A 15,208-nucleotide genomic window follows, 5' to 3' on the forward strand; every position below is an offset into this window, starting at 1 on the left:
ATGAATGCTGCCATTAGATGCTGTAAAAGCCAGAAACACCAATATTCCCTCTCTGAGAGGAAAGGCACTCGAGCAGGGGGGGAGCACTGGAGGATGTTCCTGATGACCCTGAGAAGGTGTAGGGGTGAGATGGCTGAGGCAGGAGGGGTGGATTGTGCTGTGAGAAATGCTGCTCACTTTCAGAAAAATTCAGAATGTGTATTAAAACCTTATCAAAAATGTAACAGAAGACTGAATAGAGAAAGTGATACAGCACTGGGAGCAAAGGATGCTATCACCATGTGCTCACCCACACCATGGATGTTCTGCCTTTTAACCCTTTAGCCCTCCCAAAGTTCTGTCCATGGACTCCTCCTTCCCTGCCCAGGGCTGGAGATCACTGCCTGACACCTTGACTGGAGCTCAGGTGCTGCCATAGGAACGAGTGACCCTCCCAAATGTCCCACCCCCAGGGCACCCTTGATAACAGCACAAGGGGGTAAAACACAGCTATAAATCTATAAAACTTCTCTTAACATATACATAATATTTGCCCTTAATTGTGAGAGTCAGCCATGGCATTGCTTATCTCTAACAGTGGTACAGAAAGTGTAGGAGAAGGGGAGGGAAGGAAAAGGAAAGAAAAGGAAGGATAAGGAAGGAAAAGGAAGGAAAAGGAAAGGCTGGCTGGTGCACAGAGCAGGATTTGGGGATGGGGATGGGCTGGAAGCCACTTAGCTGTGGAGATGCAGGAGGGCTGTTAGCACAGGGTTATCATAGCAGTGACTGTGGGAAAGGGGAAGCAGGATGTGGATTTCTGGTGTGATGGGAAGCTTGACACTGGAAAAGCAGCACTGAAGTGCAAGTGCAATCCTGCAGTCACATTCCATGGTTAAAGTGTGTCTTGGAAACTCAAGATTTAAGCACAAAAATTGCCTTTCCTCACTTCCTACTCAACACTTGTAATTCTCTTTGAATTACAGATCCAGGTTGCTCTCAGGTGTTGTCAAAGATGGGATATCCTTATCCCTAAACATGGAGAAGTGGGTGTAATGCCTATGGTTTCTCTCTTTACCACCATCTGAAGCAGGAGCTGTTCTGCTCAGAAGTGAACAATTTCTCCAAGGTCAATGCAGTCTCTGCGATCTGGGGGGTGTGGAAGGCTTGGCCATGGCAAGAGGGAAGAAAAAAAGTGGCAGATCCTGGGAAGATGTCCTTGGGAAAGAGTCGGGGGGAAAGGAATGATCCCCTTCAGGCCTCGAGGGAGTCAGGGGAGAGTAGAGTGTGACCCTGTCCCCATGGAGGAAGGTGGCCCCAGTTTGGGTCCTCAGCTCCTGGTGTGGTTCCCAAGCTCCCAGTGAGGTCAGATTTTCATTCTCTGCTTGGACTTGTTCTCATCCTGGGGATTTCAAGCATGACCCTCCTCCTCTTAGGCCATCTTTTCCACAGCAGCTCCATGGACTGGTGAGCAGGGAGGGTTTGGCAGCTCAATGTCCACCAAGGCTGCAGATTCCTGCTGAACCTGACCTGCAAAGGCAGGGAGCTGCTCAATGAGGTTGCTGACCCTGGGTATTGTACAACAACACTTTTTGTTCCCCTCTTAACTCCTTCAGTTTGCTGGAGGGTGAGGAGGGCCAGCTTTGGCAGGTGGGTGTTAGTTGTGTTCCTCAGGGAGGTGGAAGAGGGAGGGGAGGATGTAACTCACTTCGAGCTGTTACAAGATACTGCCCAAAGTGTTGAAGATTATCAGTTTGGGAATTAATTAAAATATGGCCTTTACAATTTGGGGTTCTCCCTTCCTGTCTAGGGAAGCAATGGGAAGGCATTCAGGGGTTTTTTAACTGTAAGTATCAACACAAAAAGAGCAGTCACTGCCTGTGAGCTGGGGAGCTGCAGGGTTACTCATTAGCACAGTTTTTAGGGGGGAATTAATTAGTATTCATGGCAATCTGGGAGGAGTCTTGTCCCTGATCTTGGCTGCCCCAGGGCAGGTCAGAGGATGGGCAGTGCTGGGGACAGGAGGGGACTGAGGGCAGCAAGGACTGAAGTGTTGAGGGGATGTGGTGTGGAAGAGACCGGAGCTCAGAGGGATGGAGGTCAGATGGAGGCAGGATGGAACAGAAGGAGGAAGTGTGTGTTGGAGGGCTGGGAGGGTGGGAAGGAGAGTGGAGATGAGGATTGTGCTGGCCTGGGAAGTTGTGGGTGTTTGCTGGGGGGCAAACACAGGGCACTCCTCCAGACCTGAGGTTTGTCAAAGGCAAACTTTGTGAGTCCCCTTTGCTTTCTGGTCCCCAAGGGAAAAATGCAGTGGCAAGTGTGACTGTCCTGACAGTGGTGGCACTCCCCAGGACATCTGGGGATCTCTTTCACAGAGCAGGAGGCTGAGGGAGGCCCATGGGGACACCACACACCTGGGTGTGAGTGATCCACCTCTGGGGCTTCTTCTCATTGAACACCTTGCTCTCCAGAAATGGCTCCAGACACTCCTCTTTGGCTAAAAATGGGATCCTGTGAAGTGCTGTAGTGGCTGAGGCTCTCTGGGTTTACCTGGTCCTTCCAGATCAGCCACTGAGCCAGGGCTTGGCTCTCAGAACGAGGTGGTCAAAGCACAGTGGTCAGTGTTCAGGTGTCACCTGTCACTTGGTGTGGCCACTCCAGAGGGAGGGGCCTCTGGAGGAAACCCCCCTGGCATGGCAGGTTCTCTAATTTCCTTTCTCTAATTTTCTGAGAAATCAGGTTCTGTCTGTAAACACTAATCCTCAGCTAAGTCACCTTGGATAAGTTATTTTCTATGTTTGACATCTCGATAAGGAGTGAGGTGTGTTTTCTCCCGAGTTCTCTGGGAGCCCCAAGCACAATGGGACTGAGACCCTATTGTACTGTGTACCCTGCTGTACCAAGTGTTCTACAAAAGGATCAAGGACAGTCCAACTCCAGGTAGCTGAAACTCCCACTCCTATATTTAGCTGCCTCTCAGGAGTGCTTTGAGCGTTAATTATGTTTTTAAAGCACTTAGTGCCTATCATCAGCAGCTCTCTATAGAAACACAGAGTTAAGCAGTCACAGATCTGGGGCCTCTTCAGAACTGTTCCCAACACTGAGCAGTGTAAGCAGGCACAGATGTGCATGCTTGGTGCAGAGTGAGCTCCAGGCTCACTCCTTGAGGCAAAGAAGTTCAGCTCATGCTTTCCTTGAGCCCTTGAGGGGTTTCAGCGAGCTGGGGTTGGTAGCAGAGTCCTTGGATGCACACAGAGCTCTTCCTCTCCCACACAGAGACTGAGTCACACTGGGACAATCCCAGGTTTTTGTCCAGGAGGTGTCTGTGGTGCTCCTGTGCTCATTCCAACACTACATCCATTACATAAAGCACCCTGGATCCGTGGCTGCTGTGTTTGTCAGGAGGATGCAGCTGTGTGCAGGAATAAAGGCATTGCAGTGGAGAATATTTCTCTCTGATGACCAAATTAGCTCCTTTATTTCTGGCTTTGGCTGTGTCACCCCTACGGCCCATTGGCAGAGCACAAACAGATGGAAGGAGTTTGAAGAGCACAAGCACTCTCTGGGGTGCCCTGTGTGTCTGAAAGCATTTAGAGCACACCCTAAAACCTGCAGTAAATGGGCTTGGGCACTGAGGGAGGACAGTGTCTGAGCACAGAAGTTAAATGCACCGAGCAAACCCCTGCCAAATGGACTTTCTTCACCTTAAAAAGTAATTAGTGAGTTCACAGCTCAGTAAAATGCAGTTAGCTTGGATGTGGCTTGTAATACTTGCTAAAGATGCACTTGTAAACTCAGAATTTCTCTCTCTGCAGCCATGTTCACATCATAATGACATCCTTTTTTTGGGAAAGCCAGTTTTGGGCAATGTCATCCCTTCTCTAATCTGTTAGTCTTTACAGATTGAGCACATTGGAGGTAGCCCAGGGAGGGATTATTTGGATCAAAGGGCCCCTTTGGAGAACCCTGGAAGTGTTCTGAGGGCACTGTGGTGCTGCTCAGGGCACAGTCCCACGGACCCTTTTTGTCCACAGGTGCCAGCCTGTCCCAGTGACCTGGAACTCTGTTTGAAACTTGGGTCACAAACACCACCCGTGAGTTCCTCCCTTCCCCAGACTTCAGGAGGGGCAAACAGGGAGGCCTCTGTCAGGTTTTATAGCCTGGGAGGTGTTCTGGTGACCTCTGCAGTTTGTGCGTCCCCCAGGGCTCTGTGAGGAGGTGCCCTGTGCACAGGGCTCACACAATTGTGTCACCTCCCACAAACCCACAAAACTCAGCCCAAAACATGAGCAGCCAGTTTTGTATTGATGATATCTGCACCTACACTGTGGTATTTCTTCATTTCTTATCTTGCCAAATGGCAGCAATTTTTTCCCTTTTCAACAGGCCAATCTATACAGGGAGGAAATGTTTTCAGAAGGAAAACAGGAGCGTGCACTAGAGGAAGCCACAAACACTAACAGCTTGCTATAGAGACACGGTCTGGAAATAACAGATTCCTTGTGAAAATAAAAATGCTAAATATTATTTATAACCTTTGAATGGGGTTCAAAAACTGTTTGCTTATGTTTTTGTGGGTTCTGTTCTTTTCCTGTTTCCATACTTGTTCCTGTGGCTCTGCTCCTCTCCCTGGGGTAGTCCCATCACACTGCAGGTGCAGCTCCAGGCACAGCTTCTCTGGGACAAGACAGATTTAAGAAATCCTTGTTTTCCCACCTTTGGCTGTGTGGTTTTGGGCTGGCACTGAAGTTTGACATTTCTGAGCCCAAGCAGCAGCTCTGCCTGGAAGCAAAGGGGTTGTGGTGGAGGTGGGAATGAACTGTGTTACCCAGAGAACTGAAATTTTGCACTGGAGGATAAAAGCAGCAATAAAAGCTCAACAAAAGGTTTGCCTGAGCCTGGAGTTGCTGGTGGGTGTGACTGCCTGGGGATGAGCAGTTTGCAGTTTGGTCTCAGAAATCACTGTCTGAGCGCAAATGTGAGGGCTGATGTTTAGCTGCTGAGGATGGAGGAGTTTGGGAATTCCTTAAAACGCCTTACTGAAGATGTTTCCAGACTCTTCCATCCTCCACAGCAAAATGGTTTGGGTTGAAAAGGACACGTGAAGATCTTGTTCCAATGGTCACTCAAAGCCCCAGCCAGCCTGCCCTTCAAGAGTCCCAGTAATGGGATATCTGTGATTTTCCTGGGCAAGGAGCTGCTCCTGCCACGCTCCCTGAGCAGCCTGGCCCGTAGGAGGGTGTCCTGCCAGAGTGATGTCCTGGCAGCTCAGAGAGGAGAGCAAGATAAGTTCTCTCTTGCTTGAATTGCAGCCTGCCTCCTAAGAATGAAGCTGCAGGTAATTGCTTAATTCATCACCCAAATGGGCCTTGGCTGAGCAGTGTAAATATGCAAGGTTGCTTTTGCCCTTGGCCTTGCTCCCTGGAGTTCCTGTGTCCCAACCTGTCCCACAGGCAGCGAGCCAGGCACATCTTTGGGAACAGTTTGGGGGCTTCAGCAAAATCCCCCAAGTGCAGAGCTTGCAGTTGGGTGTGTGATCAATACCCCCTCAGCTGCATGGAGCAGGGACCTTGTCTGTCTTTGGAACAGTGACAGGCCCTGCATTGATCTCTGGGTTACTGCACCTGTAGTGTCAGGTCCTGCTGTGGGTAATGCTGGATGGCCTTGGTAGCTGCTAACACAGACTCCTCTTGGACACTCCATCAGGCTTTAGCTCACAGTGTGTTCCCTCCCAGCAGATGGATGGCTGGGCAAAGCTCTCAGAGTGGTTTTTCCCCAGGCTGCTGTCAGGGTGAGGAGAGCTCGTCCATCCTGCTCTCACAGAGCAGCAGCAGCCACATGCTCAGAGTCCCTCTGGTCCTGCAGCCCCAGCAGGGGACTCCAGGCTCGTGGCTGGGCTGAGCAGCTCCCCTGGCAGGGGCCTGGTGTCTGAGGAGCTGTCTGGGTTTGAACAGCCAGGTGTCTGCTAAGGAAGGCAGGAATATTCCTTGAAATGGAAAATGTAAACACCCTCCCTCTGAATTATTATATTTTTGAAATTAAGGGGATCTTAGGCAAAGATATCGAAGTAGGAATAACAGTTCTTTACTGGGAAAATTAAAAATACAAATGCAATAGTGCTAACAAAATAAAATTTAAGAAAAACACCACCAACAAAAAAACCCCACTGCCAGAGTGAGAGCAGTCCCTGACCCCTGTGTGTCAGGGTGGTGGCACAGTCCCATCCCAGGGGGGCTCAGGGTGGTGGCACAGTCCCATCCCAGGGGGGCTCAGGGTGGTGGCACAGTCCCATCCCAGGGGGGCTCAGGGTGGTGGCACAGTCCCGTCCCAGGGGGGCTCAGGGTGGTGGCACAGTCCCATCCCAGGGGGGCTCAGGGTGGTGGCACAGTCCCATCCCAGGGGGGCTCAGGGTGGTGGCACAGTCCCATCCCAGGGGGGCTCAGGGTGGTGGCACAGTCCCATCCCAGGGGGGCTCAGGGTGGTGGCACAGTCCCATCCCAGGGGGGCTCAGCCCTCCTGCAGTGCCAGCTGTGGCTCTGCTGGAGCAGGGATCCTGCACAAGGGGGGAGTTTTCCTCTGCAGCTCCAGGGCTGCTGGAGATGGGCCTGCTCTCCCTCTGGGAATGCAGGGCAGCAGAAAGCTGCTGCTCTGGGAATGCAGTGGGCAAAGGCTGCTGGGCTGTTCCCAGGGCAGATTGGATCCAGGTAGGAATGCTTGGCTCCTTCCCTGGGCAGAGCATCTCCCCATGGGATGGTGGAATTTGATCAGCCCTGCAGGGACACTCAGTGGCCATGGACAGCAGAGATCTCCTGGAGGGAGGATGGGCTGTGGGAGAGATAAAGAAACCTGCCCCAGGAACAGCAGAGAACTGCCCACTCTGACAGAGGGTGACAGAACACACACCACCAGCCTAGGACAGGAGGGGGAGATGCCAACAGGCCTGGATGGAGGAGCCTGTCAGCATTTTGCCTACAGAGTGATGGTGGTAGGAATGAAGGTCCTCGAATTAACCTGAGCCCAGCTGCTGATGGCAGTGCCTCACCCCGGGGTGTTTCAGCCATGCAGATCTGGTTGTGGTGCCTTGGATGAAGCTGCTGTCCTTCTCTGCTCTGCTGGGCATCTGTCCTCTCCCTGCTTGGGTCTCCTCGCTGGTACCTGGCTGTGCTGGGCAGGTCCTGGCACAGGGTGCCCAGAGCAGCTGGGGCTGCCCCTGGATCCCTGGCAGTGCCCAAGGCCAGGCTGGACACTGGCGCTGGAGCAGCCTGGGACAGTGGGAGGTGTCCTGCCATGGCAGGGGTGGGATGGGATGAACTTTAAAGTCCCTTCCAACCTAAATCAGTATGCTGGGTGCTCTCCACAGAGCCACCTCCCCTCTCTGAGGGTCTCCTGTGCTTTCTCACTGCTGCCTGGGCATGCTGGTGCTTTGTGGAGATCTGTGCCCCTGGAACAGACCAGGGAGCAGCTGCTGGGAAGGCTGCTCTGGACTGTTCTGAGCAGCTCATGCAAATACCTTGCTGTGTGTTGGTGGGGAAAGGCTTGTGCCTGAATCTCAGGAATACTGAATCCTTGAAAGCAGCCCTTAGGCAGGGCTTTCTAGAGCCAGTTCTCTGGAGTTCTCTGACATCTCAAGTGATGTAACTTGGGTCAGCTCTCTCACTAAATGAGCTTAGTGATGGTTTTGATCTTGATTTTCCTTTTTGTTACACACTGTGATCTACTCCTTTTGCCACTTTTTTCTCCCTTTTCTCCAATATTTCCAGAATGTGACAGTCCCCTATGTTAGTCAGAGGTATAAATCTGTATTTCTGTCATAACTTGCAGGTGAGATTGCTGCAACAAACTCTTTTATTTACCTTTTCTGCAAATCCCCTTCACCCCCTCCTGCTCCTGGATCCCAGCTGTTATCCAGAATTCCCAGGCAGCTGCTGGTGCTGTGGCTGTGCACAGCAGGATGGGCAGTGGGGTGGAACTGGTCATTTTGGGACAAACCCCTGGAAGCTGTAAGGGCCTGGCTCCCTGAGTGGAGTTTCCCCTTTGAGAGGGGCAGTGCAGCAGCAGAACAGCTCCTGGGGAAGGGGGGGCTGCACCCACAGGGAAGGGCATTCCTCTCACTGTTAAACTGCCAGGAATGCTTCACATGTGTCCAGGTTTTCCCCGGGATAGGAATCACCTTCAGGCTTGTCTTCTGTGTCTGAAGAAGGTCTCTGTGCCTGAGACTCCCGTGGCAGCAGTGCCTGCTCTCCCTGCTGAGCTGCAAAGAGCTTTCTTTAGCCCAAGGATTTCTGTTCTGCACCAGCTCTGCTGCCAAGTTCTGCCTTTCTCAACAAGTTATTTTATCAATGTGAGCAGAGTGGTAAATGCCACTATTTTTGGACTTTCAGGGAGGACAGAGTGATGTCCAAGCTCTTTCACCAGTCCCAGGTGTTGGAACCAAAAAATCTTTCCTCAGAACTAAACAGGCTTGGGGAAGGATTTCTGTTGTTTTGTGCCAGGGGGAAATCTTGATTGGGGAATTATCATTTGGAAGCAGAACCTGGTGGTGTAATAGGCTAAACAGGCTTTGACATTGTCCTGATGACTGCCTTGTCCTTGCTCTGGGTGCTGATCCTCCCTCTGGCTCTGAAAGTAATTTCCCTCTGTTTCCATTTCTACATTGATAAGAAAACTTCATTTTTGAATCCCTGTGTGTCTGTACCTGTAAATGTAGATTTGTGTTTAAACCTGTCAAACGAGCCTGCAGACCTGAGCAATGCCTGCTCCCTTCTCCATCCTTTCCCAGGAGTGCAGCTGGGCAGGAACCTGGACATTGTCTGTTCCCACAGTGATGTAAGCACAGCTGGGCTTACAACAGTCTTCTACATAATCTATCTCAGGATCTATCTAATCCAAGCCTAAATCAGAGAATCCCAGAATGGTTGTGTTGGAAGGGACCTTAAAGCTCATCTCATCTCCCAGTGCCATGGCCAGAGACACCTTCCACCAGAGCAGGGTGCTCCAATCCCCATCCAGCCTGGCTTTAAAAAGGTTATATTATTAAAGATATTTAAAAATGAGCTGTGCCCATCCTGGTTTTGGTCCTTGCCTGGCTGGGCTGCAAGAAAATGTGTTCAATTCCCTTACCTCTACCTGTCACAATTGTTTAAGTGAAATCTTAATGCTCTGTTGGACAAATTCATTTCAGCCAGAATTATTCACATAATTTTTCATAGGCAGGAGCTTTTTCAGAGATGCAATATGTTGGAGTACAGGTGAAATATGCTCTATTTTCAGTTTGTATCTGCTAAAATCCCTGCCTGCCAAGCCTGGGCCCATTCATCTGCTGCTTTTTCTGAGTTCCCATTTGTCATTCAGCGTGAAGGCAGAGAGTGGGAGTTTTTGTGACCCCCCATTTCTGAAAGCCACCATGCTCATGGTAATCTCTGCAGTAAACCAACTTCATTTACATGGTGAAGGACACCAGGCAGCTCTGTGTATTCCTGCACTGGGGGAGATGTCCTGATATGCTAAAATCCAGCTCCTGGAAAAGGACTGTCCAGTGGAAGGGGAAGCTCTGACCCTTTAGCTGCAGCATCTGATCTGGGGGATAAATTTTTGATAGGTGGTGAGCCCCAGTAAAAAGAGATATAGCATGTACAGTGAATAGAATTGTATAGGGTTCAGGGGAATACTGGTTTTTCACTGGGCTCTAGTATTTAAGCTCATTTTTAAACTTTACATATATCTATTTTTTCCCTAGGAGAAAGCGAACTCTCGTTTTCTGATGCCTTTACAGCTACTTTTAGTTTCCCCTGCAGGAGTATGGGGATGCTTTGGGGAGGCAGTGACAGCAGAGGAATCTGACTGCCATTCCCTTCACAGTTGTGTTTGTATTCCCTGCACAGTTCCCACAGCCCTGTGGCAGCACAGGGTTCCACAGGTGTAACCTACAGCCAGAGGAATGGGAGTTATCTACTCTAATAACAACAGGCTCTGAGCAGATCTGGCTAAAATTGTGTAAAAACTGCTGCAAGGAGAGAAAATCCCATGCCCCAAGTTCCACCAGGGCTGCAAAGGAAAATCGTGGCTGTTCTGCCAATCCTCTGATTGTTAATGAGCCTCCCTTTCACAGCCTGTGTCTGCAGTGATCAGCAGGACAGCACTAAAGGCTTCAGCAGTCCCCATAATCTCCAGCATTCCCTGGGACACTCTGCCCCTGGCAGCAGTTCTGGCTCCTCACACACTGCCCTGAGAGCCTCTCTGGGGGTCCCCTCTCTCTGAGTCCCCTGCAGGTCACACTGGCCAATGCCCTTGGGCCATTTCCCTCCTCAGTCTGGCTCTTCCCCAGGGCAGAGATTCCCTGTTGGCCTCAGCTCTCTGGCTGATGTAGGCCAGGAACAAACATCCCTGTGAGAGCTCTTGGGGCTGAAAAATCCACTGTGCTTCACTGAGTGAGAGCTGTGCTTTGCAGAGACATCTGCTTTAACTTTGCTTTATGGTTCCTGTGTCTTCCAGTACCATTTCAATGTTCCTTATTCCTTCTGGAGAAGGGGCCTTCAGGCTCCTCTTCCCTGCTGGGATGTGGCTTCCACCCCGAGCTGGGTGTGTTCTATACCTCGTGCTGCACAAGATACAGATATGGAAAGATGCAGCTAAACATTTGTTTTTCCAGAAAGCTTTCCTGTATTAGAATTCCAGAATGGTTTGGGTTGGAAGGGACTTTGAATGTCATCCCACCCTCATCCCACTCATCATCATCTTCACTCATCCCACCCTCATCCCACCCCTGCCATGGCAGGGACACCTCCCACCATCCCAGGCTGCTCCAAGCCCCGTCCAGCCTGGCCTTGGGCACTGCCAGGGATCCAGGGGCAACCCCAGCTGCTCTGGGCACCCTGTGCCAGGGCCTTGTAAATCCTCCCAGAGAACAATTCCTTCCCAATCCATCCCTGCCCTCTGGCAGTGGGAGCCATTCCCTGTGTCCTGTCCCTCCATCCCTTGTCCCCAGTCCCTCTCCAGCCCTCTGGGACCCCTTCAGGCCCTGCAAAGTTGATGTTGTTTTCCCTCAGCACCCATTTCTCAGAAATGTCTTTTCATTTCAGGGCTCTTCCTTCCTCCCCAACCCCCCCATCACAAGTTTCCTCAGCTGAGGGTTGTATGGGAGGGTTAATGTTTTCCTTCATCCAGGCTGACATGGAGCAAAAAGCTTTTCCCCCCCTCCAGCTCCTGGGGAGCCTTTGGAAATGAAGGCTGCAAATCACATTAGAATGTATTTCACTAAAGGTTTTCTCTGTCCTAGAAAACTCCTGCTTCCTCCTGAAATACACTCAGCTTAAGAAGAGACTAATATATTTACTCTAACTGTGCTCAGTCTAGGAATAATTTTGCTGTAGAGATTAAATTTTTATATCATCTTGAAGAAAACCAACTCCTGCCAGTCCCCAGGGATCCCCTGTCTGGCTGTTCCAGCAGGAGGGGCTCAGATCTTGGCAGCTCCACGTGGTGCCTTGCTTTTTCTTTTCCCTTCTCTTCCTGCAGTACAACAGCAATATATTCCATTTGTTCCAAAGTTCAGAATTTTTAGGAGATTCTGAAAAAAATTTTCCTGTTTTAGCTTTGAGTGAGTGTGGCTTTGGGATGAGTGAAGCTTGTGGCTGCTCAGAGCTCTGACCTGCACCAACACCTCATCTCCATGCAGCCATTCCCATCTCCTGAGCTTGCAGAATTCCCTAGGGGCTGAATGCACTCCAAAGATGAAGGTTTTTGTGGGAATTAGTGCTGTTTATCACTACAGGTAGGCTGGAGCAGGCGTCAGGAGAGACTTTCTGGCAGAGGTTCAGCACTTCTGCTTTGTGCCTGCCCAGAAGGATAAAGGATTTGCTCTGTGACTTGGGAACAGTCCTGTCTCTTTGCTTTCAACCTTTTCTTTGGGAAAATGAGCTGATGGCACCATGCTCCTTCCCTTTTTTGCTCATGCTGCCTCTGTGTGTCACTTCTGGCCCTTCCAGGCCAATTCAAGTAGGTTTCATGGAATCCCAGAATATCCTGAGCAGCCACATGGGTTGGGCTTAGGGCAACTCCTGAAGTCACAGCAAAGGCAATCCAAGTTCCCAGAAAGGTGCCCAAAATTGTGGTGAATAGAAGCCAATGAATGGATGGACTGGATGAGGATGTGCTGTCCCCATCTGTGTTCAGCTCTGCCTCTCTGCACCTTCCCAGCCAGCTGGAAACAAATTCCTTCCTCTTCTGTTTGGACATGAATTGTCGTCCCTGACAAACATTCTTGACTCTTTCTTGGAGTGCCACACACCAGAGTGACATTCCTGAACCCTCCCAACAGCCTGGGCTGGAGAGGAAATGCTGAACCAGCTCAGGGACAGACAGGGGATCCTGCCTGGCACACCCCACCTGGCAGTGTTCATCTCCATGACTCTCCTTGGAGGTGCTCTCCTGCAAGGCAGGATGGAGGGCTCATGGTGTGCCCTGCCCAACACAAATGGATCCATTTGATTGTTTTTTTTTGGTTACATGATGTTGGTTTATCAGCTTCTACCAACTTAAAGCAGTAGAAAGACAGAATGTGCAGAAATGAGCTGAGTGAGCAGAGAGACAGGAGTGCTGGGATCCGTCCCCCAGGCTGGCATGGCCTCCGTGGTTGGTGGTGTTCTGAGCACCGTGGGAGGTTCCTCACCTCAAATTCTAGTTCCTTCCCTGAGGTGCTGTGCCTGGGAGCACAATTCCCTTAGCTGAGCCAGAGGTAAGAACCTCTGGAGATGGGCTGGGATCTTGTGGGATGGATTGGCCTAGGAGGGATCATCCTTCCCTGCTGGTTGCAGTGTGGAGTTCTGGGGGAAGCACTGCCTTGCTGTCTGAGTTTATGATCTGTTGGCAATAGCCTGAGCTTGTGATTTTAAAGCCTGCTTCTAACAGAGCCAGGATGTCCATGGTTCCCACATCCCGCTGAGTGTCCTCCATCCATGGAGTCTCAGAAAGTCCCCATGTCCCTCCTCACAGGTGTGTGGCTTCAAAGCACAGAAAGCAAAAGCACTGGGGCAGGGAGAAATGTGTTCAGATAAATAAAGAAAAGCAAAATTTAGCTTTAAAAGCAAACTGGGAAATGCTGAGCGTTCCCGGAGTGGAACCGCTTAGGGCTGGGAAGTTCATGGAGTGATTTGCTGAGCTTCTGCAGGCCACAAAGTGCCACCCATCCCGGCTCTCCTGAGTGATCCCCTGGCTCCTGCTCAGCCTGGAGCTGGGAAAGGCATCCTGGATGTGTGATCACAGCCTGGGGCTCCTGGCAGCTGATTCATTGTTATTGTCCTCAGATAAAATCCAGTCCAGCCCACTGTGGTCAGAGGGGCTCTGATACAGCAGGGAAGGATGTTGAGAGCTTCCTTCTCAGAAGGAATACTACTGCTACTACTACTACGACTAATAATAATAACAACAATGATGATGATGATAATAATAATAGTAGTAATAATCATAATTCTTCCAACTGTGATTAACATTCCCCTCTCATTTTTTCCTGTCTCTCAATGCTACTTTCTGAGGGAAAAAAATACTTAAATCTGTGGGCAGACAGGAATGTTTTGTCCAGGACCATGCAAGGCAGTGCTAGGTTTGGGAGCTGGACAAACCTCAAGGTTATTGTCCCTTCAAAAGCTTCAGAGGTGACAAAATCTGTCCTGTTCTCAGTCAGGGCTCTGCCATTGAAACAATGGGAATATATATATCTTTCAGTATAAGGAAACCAAACAGACACAAAAGCAAACCAAAATCCATCATTATTATTTTTGTGTTTCTGACAAAAAGAGAGTGAATCTCTGCTAATGAAAAATAATAAAAATCCAGGTGTTCTATCTAATAAATAATAACATGAGCATGGACTTGGCCTCCCACAGCCACCACCAAATCATCCATGGAGCTCTTTATATGCAGCTCATTTTGAACTTTGCCTATTTCCTTCAGCTATGCAGATATAAATAAACAATTCCCCACGATAAGAGTCTGGGAACACTGTACTTTAAAAGATAAGAAAGGTTTGAGGGGAAATTGTTTTTAAATCCTTACCATTTGTATGCTGTTCACTGTTCACACTGAGCAAAAATTCATTCAGCTGGCACTTAACCAGTCCTGTTTTATGCCTGCTCTGTGTTCAACCTATCCTTCTCCTGGGGACATCCAACCTTCCATGTAATTACCTCTCTCAGAGTGGGAAGGAGGCCTGAATAGCCTCCCCACCAACTCAGTAAATGCACAGATCATGGGACAGGTGATCAGCTGCACGCCAGGGGCAGGGCTGGCAGGAGCAGTGTGCCTGAGCCATGAGGAGCTGCAACACTTGAGCCATGTTTATTCCAGCATTGGGCCAAAGAAGGAGGACATGGAATGTCTGCAGAAAAACAACCCAAAACAGCCAGGAACCCAAAACATACATGATTTTTAGAGTTATTTTTTTTCTCTTTGGGAGTTGAAAATAACATTGATGGGTTTCACCGGGGTGGGTTTTACCAAAAATGGTTTTACCAGGGATGGGTTTACCAATGATGAGTTTTACCAAAAATGGGTTTTAGCAGGGATGAGTTTTACCAATGATGGGTTTTACTAATGATGAGTTTTACCAATGATGGGTTTCACCAGAGATGGGTTTACCAGTGATGGGTTTTTACCAGGGCTGGGTTTCACCAGAGATGGGTTTTACCAGCAGTGTTGTTTTTGTTTTTCCCCCAGGTCTGTCCAAGTCCCTTGGTCTCATTGAGGGCTATGGTGGCCGTGGCAAGGGTGGCCTCCCAGCCACCCTGTCCCCTGAGGAGGAGGAGAAAGCCAAGGGACCCCACGAGAAGTATGGCTACAACTCCTACCTCAGTGAGAAGATTTCCCTGGACCGTTCCATCCCGGATTATCGCCCCACCAAGTAAGTGCCAGGGGCTCCAGCAGGGAATGTTTGTGTTCAGGTGTCACCCCAGAGCCAGGAGTGCTGGGCCTTCCCCAGCCAGGTTTGGTGCTGCTGGCTCTTCCCTCGTTGTTCCCAGGGCCCTGCTCAGTGATGAGAAATGGGGGGGCTGGGCTGGAATGAGCTCATGGAGTCACAGAACCACTGATGTTGGAAAACCCTCAAAGGTTGTTGAGTCCAGCCATTCCCCAGCACTGCCAAGGCCACCACTCACCTGTGTCCTCAAGTGCCACATCAACAGAGCTGTTACAGGGATGGGGATGCACTGCCCTGGGCAGCTGTGCCAGGGCCTGACCACTC

The 15,208-nt window shown here is 50.2% G+C and overlaps 1 protein-coding gene across 2 annotated transcripts in view; it reads left to right on the forward strand.

Moving 5' to 3' along the window:
- Positions 1–15,208, forward strand: part of GALNT17 (polypeptide N-acetylgalactosaminyltransferase 17) — a 230,751-nt gene that overhangs the window by 43,470 nt on the left and 172,073 nt on the right. For both annotated transcript variants that reach the window (XM_030232442.2, XM_050981903.1), the window contains exon 2: positions 14,686–14,869. In XM_030232442.2, coding sequence (XP_030088302.2) covers positions 14,686–14,869 — 184 coding nt within the window. The remainder of the gene's footprint in view (positions 1–14,685; positions 14,870–15,208) is intronic.

This window comes from Serinus canaria, chromosome 19 (assembly GCF_022539315.1).
Source record: "Serinus canaria isolate serCan28SL12 chromosome 19, serCan2020, whole genome shotgun sequence".
Taxonomy (NCBI): domain Eukaryota; kingdom Metazoa; phylum Chordata; class Aves; order Passeriformes; family Fringillidae; genus Serinus; species Serinus canaria.